The 9,625-nt window shown below is 36.2% G+C and overlaps 1 protein-coding gene across 2 annotated transcripts in view; it reads right to left on the reverse strand.

The window, feature by feature from the left end:
- The window catches only part of XPNPEP3 (X-prolyl aminopeptidase 3), a 48,129-nt gene that overhangs the window by 25,471 nt on the left and 13,033 nt on the right, over positions 1–9,625 (reverse strand). Inside the window, exons 2-3 of one of the 2 annotated variants that reach the window (XM_015593562.2) lie at positions 8,084–8,200; positions 2,974–3,024 (exon numbers count right to left, since the gene is read on the reverse strand). In XM_015593562.2, coding sequence (XP_015449048.1) covers positions 2,974–3,024; positions 8,084–8,200 — 168 coding nt within the window. The remainder of the gene's footprint in view (positions 1–2,973; positions 3,025–8,083; positions 8,201–9,625) is intronic. The other variant, XM_006917390.3, reaches the window with a different exon arrangement.

Below are 9,625 nucleotides of genomic sequence, written 5' to 3' on the forward strand. Positions count from 1 at the left end.
ATAACAATTCCCCTCCAAGATCTTAGGCTCAATACTTGTTAGTTTTTAGACTCTTCTCATTCAAAAGGCTTTTCTGAGTAGCCTAAATCATGTTGATTTGTCCCTTTGAATTTTTTTAAAGTTAACTATTTCTTTATATATACACACCTATAGCTCTATATAAATGCAATTGCATCGCACTGAACTTTCAGTAGTAAACATTTCCCCCACTTTTTCTTTCATTATTTGATTCTCACTCCTCTTCTCTGCTTCTAACCCCCATCAGCACCACTCCCATGTTTGATTTATTATGTATCCTTTCCTATTTTTATCAACACACACATACCATATACCTGCATTTAGGGTTTTTTTGGTCCCTTGTGTTTTACAAAAATGCAATACTATACACTCTTTACTGTATCTTGCTTTTCTAACACAATACCTCATGAAAATCCCTCCCGCCAAGTCATCTGGCATAGCTTCAATCCATTCTGTTTGATGTCTTCATAATATTTCTTGGGGCAATGCATCGTAACTTACTGAACCATCTCCACACTGGTGGGCATTCATTCTGTTTTCAGCTTTTCGCTGCTATAGTAAACCTCTCTGTGCTTATGTTCTGGTACTTTCATGTTCTGTACACTGGTGCTTTTATTTCCGGGGGGTAGTTCTAGGAGAGAAATTGCTGGATCGATCACCTTCGAAATTTCTTAGTACTCATATTTAGTATACGTAACTCAGTTGTTAAAGACTGAAACTATCTATTTTTGTTTTACCTATGTATAGTTTACCTCTCAAGCAAATTCTGTAGTTTGCATTCCATTAATAAAATTTTAATTTTTTATTTATCTACAATAGAAAAAATTTACATTTTTATTGATGAAGTTAGTAAGAAATAAATATAAATATAAATATAAATATAAATATACTCCTATTACATAGCCCCAAATTACAGCAACATAAATAAGAGACAACCCTATAGGCCAGTTGGAATCAGGAAAAACTAGAGTTGGGTCTGTAAGAGCTCACATCACATTTCTTTTTTTTATCGCATTTTCCTTTTGGGATTGAGCTGCCTAAGAGTCCCCTGGGGCTCCTGAGCAGAATACTGAACTTTGGATCAGAGTTGAGGACCGGCTTAACTAGTTATGCCCAATAATGATTCACGTTAAGTCTGTCACTGTTACCCAACAATGGAAATTTACCAATTTCCCTAAGCAGTAAATACTGTTATAAAAGCTGAAACTGCTTATAATCGGTGGATTATCCAACCCTTCCTTTTTGTCTTTTGACTTTCTCCTTTCCCTGTGCTTTGCTTTTGGTTAGTTCACAGCTAAAGTCCATGTAATAAAACTAAATAAAAAAATCAATTTATTTTGTATTTTTCTTTTAATTTTGGAAGGTAACAAAATTCATAATTTTAATGACCTTAATTAACCTATGTGTTTGTTATCTCATTTTCATTAATAACAAAGTATACATTTACATGTTAGAAAGTATGTTCTGAAAAAAGGTATAAATATCTTTTTGCAAAATCAAACCAAAGCAGGACTGGAAAACCATCTTTCACACCCTTCCAAGCATTCCTCTTTGCTGAATCCAATTTTATACAACTGACTATATGAGAATATTTAAAACATTGGCTACATTTCCCCAAACTTACTATTATCAACATTATAGGGGATCATTAACTAAATGTTTCCAAGCTTCTGAAATCCCTAAGTGATAAAGAACTCTTGGTCACAACAGAAAAATTATCCAAGGAAAAAAAAGGCAATAAAGTGATCAACTTTAACCCTAGAGGTAAACCTGGCAGTTATGGCTTTTGATCATAGAACTAACCATTATAGTCCATCTGGCCTAAATGTCTTCTGATAAAACTGTATCTAAATAGACAAAATGGTAACCTTGTCAAGTTATAAAGTACTAAGAAACAAAGTTAGCATTTTATCAAGTGGAATCAATTAAGGATAGAGGGGTTAGTCTAACGAGCTTATTTAGAGCTTATTTAACCAATCGAACGCTTAGATGTCACGAGCTGTACTGTACAAATGGCAAAGTCTCACAATCAATTCTGAGATCCTGCAGCCAAGAAGAAAAAGCTCTCCCAGAACTTTTAAGGACTGGGCCTCTGAAGCATAAAAGAAAAAGGTTCTTCACATTTTATCAGCTGAGAGGAAAGTTTTATAAAGACTGAAAATGGATGGAAAGATACAGGTCTTTGGTACAGTCTCGGTATGTATTTTAATTATTTCCTGAAACTAACCAGATTGGAATTTGACGTGGTCTGATTTTGAAGGAGAATTCTTGAAAAGAATTGTTTAATATTAGTTTTTATTGTATATAAAGAAGTAATTTACGAACCAATCTACTACTATGTAGTTGAGGAATGGGGGTAAGGAAAAAGCTAATAAATGTTTCCTTTATCAAATAAAACATATAGATCTCTGAAAAAAATGAAATGGCCAAATAGTAAAAAAATACTCTAGATAAATTTTATTTGCATACATTGAGCAAAACAAGGCAGACAGAAAGGGTACATACTGTATGATTCGACTTAAACGAAATTCAAGAACAGATAAAACAATCCACGTTGATAGAAACCGGAGCAGTAGTTAAGGATGGAGGAGGGGGGGTTTGACTGGAGCGGGCAAGAGGGAATGTTCTGGGGTGAGGGAAAGGTTCTCTATCTTGACTGGGGTGTGGGTTCTATCAGTGTAACCTTTGTCAAAACTGACTGAATTGCATATTGAAGATCTGTACAATTTACTGTATGCAAATTTTACATTAAAAAAAGGTATATCACTCTCTAAACTTGAAATAACTTTTACACCAAGACTTCTCTCAGTTGAATTTCTTATCAAAAATATAACAATAAGAAACTTAAAAAAAATTCCAGACAGTATTCTTTGGCACAAGTGTTATATACTATCTTGTTTAGTGTGGACTCTGAGTCAGACTTTTGTGAGCTGAAATCCTGGCATAGCAACTTACCGAGTAACTTGGGGGAAGCTACTACACTGCTCTGTGCCTCAGTTTCCTCATCTGTAAAGTGGAGATAATAACAGCCCCCATTTCACAAAGTTGTCAGGAGGATAAATTAAGTTAATAAAATACTTAGAAGAGTAAGCACTATATAAACATTAGTCATAATTATTACAACAAAGATTTACACTTGAAGAGGTTGCCATCCTGGTAATCCAAAGCCAAGTGGGGCCTTGGACAACCACTGTTCCTATGAGAGGAATTATTTACGTAGAAGCCCTGAAAGTCTTTGGCTTCTGCGCTCAACAAGAATGAGTCTCAAGTGATTCAGGAGCTTCTTATCATTCAATTCTTTAGAAGATTCTTGTCTGGGGCTGATTCTTGCTAATCTTTACCTCAGAGAATTTCTGGATATGAATGAGAAATATGCACAGAGGTTAAAGAGATAAATAGACAAGTCACTTATTTATAATGTACCAGTATTCAAAGCACGTGAAAGTTATTACATTTCAAAATTTTCTTTTCCTCCCAGTATTAAAAACACACTCTATAATTCTGCACTAAATGATAGTTTATGAATTTTCTATAAGCTAGGTATCTGTATAATGGTACCTTGAAATGAGTAGTCAATATATATCACACATATAGGTTAAACATATAGATTTATTCACTTATAAACTTATATACATTAAGATTCATCTTTATATTAAAACCTAATCAGAAGATGAAGACAAGAGGAAAATGCATAATTAACATGAATATATAGTTATTTTTAAAATTCCATAGGTACATAGGGAATGAGAAAAGATACATTACTGTACAAAAACAGGTAGGCCTTGAAGTTAAATTGAAAAACTCTAGAATACAAAACTTTTTTAGACTACTACTCTGCTTATCAAGTGTAATCTATAAAAAAAAAGTGTTTTGAAATAGCTAGATAAATGTAAAATCATCATTTAGTAAATATTTGATGGTGGAGATGATAAAGATGTGAATGGACTGAAGAAACTGAGTGTGTCGGGATGAGGACATCGAAGAGGCCCGGGGAAGGCACACTATGTTTCAGAACATGGCCTGTGGCCAAAGATCTGGTTTGTTCCTGTGTTACTAGGCATTCCAATCACCCAGAGAAATGAGTACCCACCAGGCCAGTGGCGAGCATCGGAAGCACCCAGGGAGCTCTTCAAAACACATGGCCTAAGCCTTTCCCTTGAGATTCTGATTCAGCAAGTCTACGGGATCCTGGCATGTATGTATAGTAAAAGCTCGCCCAATGGTCTAGGCAGATTCGAATGATTTTCAATTTGTCATTTCTTGGACATATATTTTAATCTTTTAAAAAGTATAAAATCTCACCACCAAAATAAATCTCAATCTTTTAGATATTATTGAAGTCAATCATGTTTATCAAAACTTAAAAAAAAAAAATAATACACCCCTGCTCAAGGCAGAACTACAAATAAACTATCACTGAAAGATGGATACTTTCAAGGGAAGAAGAATTGGGAATTATTATCTATAACCTACTCTAGAACCAATTTTTAAATATCATACTTGACAATCACTGTATAGCCTCAGCCATTATAATTCATTATAAGGTAAATGGTAAAGGCATTCCCTCGCATTGTGGGCCCCACAGCTGTACCCTGATTACTTCCCAATGACTCTGTTCACTGCTGCAGTAGGAAGAAAGCCAAGAAGAAGTTCTGGATGTATCAGGCAAGTCATTCTGACAAGCCCGACTCTCCGAGCGGCCCTTTCTTAAAGCACTCCAAACCATATCACACATTCTAAAATTAATTTTGCTTAAAAGTGTGAAATGTTAGAAATCTAAGTTTTTGGAACTAATGCTTCATTAGGCACTAATGCTTCCTATTCCCTGATAAGTTTCAGTGTTTGCGTGAGCTGGACACCTTGCTGTTCTGCTAATGAGAGCATTACTCCTGGTGCAAAGTCAGGGAACTACGTAAGTGTCTTTCTTGTACAGAGACTATAAAAAGAAGATTCACAGTTCATAATAGTATATAGCTCAGAATGCCACTTGCCTTCCTACATGGAGTCACTTTTTTTCCCCTGGGTGATAAGTGGCGGGCATATTAGTGACTGAGAAGGATGAAATGATATTTGTGTCTCGTAGCACAGGGGGGGCAATGTCATAAAAAGCAGTGGTCTACAAGGCTGATTTCTGCAGGGAAATGATAAGTTAAAAATCACTAGGAGGACCTGGGGGAGTCGATCTGACTCTTTATTTCTATCTAAAGCGGTAGTCACATAGCCAGAACAGAATTTCTCTATCTCCCATGTTATTCTCCTGAATATTTTCCAAGTTACTGTTGTTTCAGCAAACTTAGGTAGGTATGGCCAAGAGAAATCCAGGGGAAGCAGCTCCCAAATTTCAGAAAAAGCAATTTCACTTCTAAAAATTAATTTTAAGGAAATAATTGTTCAGTACAGAGGGTGTACACACACACGCACACACACCCCCCTTTTATATGAAAAATAAGCCTAGAAAGCTATATATACACCAAAGTCTCGATAGCAATTTTCTCTGAGTATAGGAGTTATGAGTGATTTTTAACCCTTTTTCCAGGGTTAGAAAAATAAAGTACAGCTCAGTGCCAGAGTTAATTTATTTTATTCTTTCTTTCTTCGTTTCTTCTCTCTCTCTTACTTACTCTCTCTCTCTCTTCCCCTCTCTCTCTCCCTCCCCTCCCTCTCTCTCTTTTTCTTTCTTTTTTTTGCAAGCCTCGGGAATGACCCAGAGAATGTGCTTGTCCTAAGGTGACGGTCACCAGCATCAATTAAACATCACACGTAGGAATGCTATGTTTTCTAGGATTTGACATTTCCAGTGACTGAGAATTACTATATTTTGTAAATGGAACTACCACCACTAAAAACAGAATGCTATAAATAGAATGATGTCATTTGTTTCTAAAAATTATTGCTATACTAGAGCGATGTGAAAATAATAATAAAAGCAAGATATTTCGTGGCAAACTTTGGGGGTGAGGTTAGGATTATAATCCGTGAGTTACCTGGAAGCGCCGCCAGCGAATATTCTTGGGGCAAATGGGAAATAGGTTAAAAAATATGTGCTTATCTATGTTCCCTAATTTTTCTATAATATATATGGAACACGTAATTAGAAAAGGGACTGAGATATTTTCCAAAAGTTTTAAGTACTGGCAAGTATTAGGAAAAGAGCTGTGCCAAACACAAAACCTTCTGGAGCAAACCAAATATAGACAACATAATTTTATACCCAAAACTAACAAACTGACTTTGGCTCTGTAAAAGATTTTTCAAAAAAAATTATTACATGCTTTTTAATTTTTTTAATAATTTACTCTTCTTTCAGCCTACAATCGTTTTAACACTTTCATACATTTTGTATCTCTACAGGGAGAAAGACAAATGATTAATACTTTGGATATTTATAAAGTTTTGCCTGATAGTTTAACACTTATAATTCTGTTTTAAAATTTTATCTACTTCTATTCCTTCTCATTTATCCCAATGCCCAAAACCCTATGTCCAGGAGAGCAAAAATAAAAACAGGCATCCCTTTTCCCCCATAGCTGATATGAACATATGCATACGTATGAACATACATGTGCGTATATTTACATTCATTTCTTATATTGTAAACATGCACATAACATACATAGCAAATGGTCTAGATACTGAGGACATCATCAAGGCCTGGAAAATGCAGCTCACCATGTGAAAAGATTTCACCACAAGAAATCAACAATTTTCAAAGCTGATAAAAATTAACATCAATTCTACATTTTTCTAAAAAAAATTGAAGCTACAGGTGGGTTCATAGGGTAGAGAAATATTTAATACCAATTAGACTGCTATTAAGCTTACCTTACAGCTTTGAAAAACTCTGATTTCTTGTGTGTTTCAGTGGTGAGCTGCATTTCCTGAGGTTTGACCGACTTTAAAAAATTTCACTTTTATGAAGAATCAGCAAAAGGAAGCCCTAACTGAGAGACACACTGGTATTGTTCACTGAGAGGAGACAGTGAAAGAGTAACATATCTCTAAAGGTAATTTAGATTATTAACGTATATGCTCACAGAGAAAATACTGATTTAACTTATGGCAGAAGCAACAATTAATTTCCCTTGAAAACCTGATGGCTTTTTCTACAAAGCATTTGGTTTTACTCTACCTGCCTCTTTGGGATGATATTCATTCACCACGGTTCATCCTTTAACTGCTTTAAAAAAATAAATAAATAAAACAAAGACTTTTAGGCATGAATTTGAGTGATAGTGACACATCTTCTAGCACCTACACTGGAATCTTAGAGCAGAAAAAAAAACTTAGTGAGGTAAATCGCTATTGATTACAAAAATTAGTAAATATTTACCAATTTTTTGCATCACCTTTATCATTGTTATCACCTCTCAAAGCTGTGACAAACAGTTACAGTGCTCCTGGCTGGAAACTCGCCCCTCCCTCTGGGGTGGACTAGCTTATCTCCTTTTCTCCCAAATTCCACAGGGCTGCGGCCTTCCTTAGCCATGTCTCGTCCTAAAACGTACTTTCAATAAATCTTACTTTTTCTCAGGAAAAAAAAAAAAGGCTGTGACAAACAGATCTCGAAACCTTGCATAATTTATATAGAAATAGTTTTGTTAAACAAAATTTTGAAATGAGTATTTAACTCTTTCAAGAAAAACATGTTTTCTACAATGTTACAACATAGTGGTTCACTAGGACTCATAGTGAGAACACAACTGTAGAAACTATGTCTTAGAAAGTCATTGAACTTTTCTTTAAAAACATCCTAAACACATACTTTTCACTGATAATTTTGAACTACAAGGCTTATCATATTCATGGCTCCAGAGGTGCTGTTTGTAGACTACTACATGTAACTATTTAATTTTAAATTTAAATTTTTTAAAATAAAACAAAAAAATGTAGTCCCTCGGCTGCACTAGTAACATAGTAAGCATATGATAGCCACTTGTGGCTAGCAGCGACTGTATTGAACAGCACAGATCTAGAACACCTCCACTGTGCAAAAAATTCTCCTGCATAGCATAGCTCTAGGTAAAAGGACCTGAGGAGAGAGGCAGTTACAGCTAAATGGCCTTACCTGGTCTGAGGAGGTGGGGGTGTGTGAGAGGGCTGGGCTGGCCTAAGTATCGGTTTGGAATCTTCCTCTCTGGGATGGGCTGGAGGGAGTACCTTCGCTGTGAACATGATATGCATCCTGAAAGAAAAATAAAGATGAAACGGAACAACAAATCTAGAAGGTCCTCGCAATATATATTCATTTATCTATCTCCAGCATTTGGACACTTTAGAAAATGCAAATTAGCATCACCTTCGATAATTATATAACCCTTCTGCCGTGCCAGCCAGAGCATGTGTTGGACTCTAGGCATACAGAAACGAGATCACCTTAACCTCAGCAAGTTAGCGAACTGCAGTATAACAGGGGTGTATATACATCCAGCATGCCTGAGGGTGAATAAGCAGCTATGGGAACAGAAGGAAGGCAACCAATGAAAGCAGGGGAGGGGTTAGGAAGTATTTCACAGAGGGTGTGTAAAGCTGTGTCCTAAAATTCAGAAAAAGAATTACTATTTTTATTGAGAATTATGTGAAGTATGAGAAAATATGCACATGCTATCTCATTAAATCTTGGAATCTTAGAGCTGAATAAAATAATGTATGAAAAATGCTTACTAATAGCACATAATAAACACTATTATTAGCATTCGTTCGACAAAAATTTATTGAGCATGTGATTGGGAAGAACACACGCTGGGAAAGACACAAGAATAAGACAAGACGTTTGCTCTGGTCTTCAAATAATATACAGGCATACCTCGTTTTACTGCACTTTGCAGATACTGCATTTTTTTTTTAATAAATTGAAGGTTTGTGGCAATGCTGCATCGAGCAAGTCTATTGGCGTCATTTTCCCAACAGCATTTGCTCACTTTGTGTCTCAGTCTCATTTTGGTAATTCTCACAATATTTCAAACTTTTAAAATTATTGTTGTATTTGTTAAGGTGATCTGTGGTCAGTGATCTTTGACGTCATTATTGTAATTGTTCTGGGACGCCATGAACCACATCCATATAAAGATGGCGAACTTAATGGATAAATGTTGTGTGTTCTGACTGCTCCATCGACCCACTATTCCAGTGCTCTCCCTCTCCATGAGCCTCCCTATTCCCTGGGACACAACGATATTGAAATGAGGCCAATGAATAACCGTACATGGCCTCTTATTAGAGGCAGACAGAAGCCAGAAGAGAGGGAAGCAATGTGACCATGGAGACAGAGATTGGAGTGACGTGGCCACAACCACTAGCCAAGGAACCCCTACACCAGGAACTGGAAGAGGTGAAAACCGGATTCTCTTCTGGAGCCTTCGGAAGGAGTGCAGCCCTGCTGACACTGGATTTTTGACTGCGGGCCTTCGGAACTGTGAGGGAATACACCACTGCTGTTTTAAGCCACCACATTTGTGGCAATGTTACAGTAGCCTCAGGAAACTGATACGATGACCTACTAAGACTACAACTTGCAATTTGAAAAACATTGCATTATAAGCCTTTGTCTTCATACTGAGGTCAGCTCCAGTTCGGAGGGAGGGGGAAGTGAGGTTCCTGAGTACAAAGG

This window comes from Pteropus alecto, unplaced genomic scaffold (genome assembly GCF_000325575.1).
Source record: "Pteropus alecto unplaced genomic scaffold, ASM32557v1 scaffold157, whole genome shotgun sequence".
Classification (NCBI taxonomy): Eukaryota; Metazoa; Chordata; class Mammalia; order Chiroptera; family Pteropodidae; genus Pteropus; species Pteropus alecto.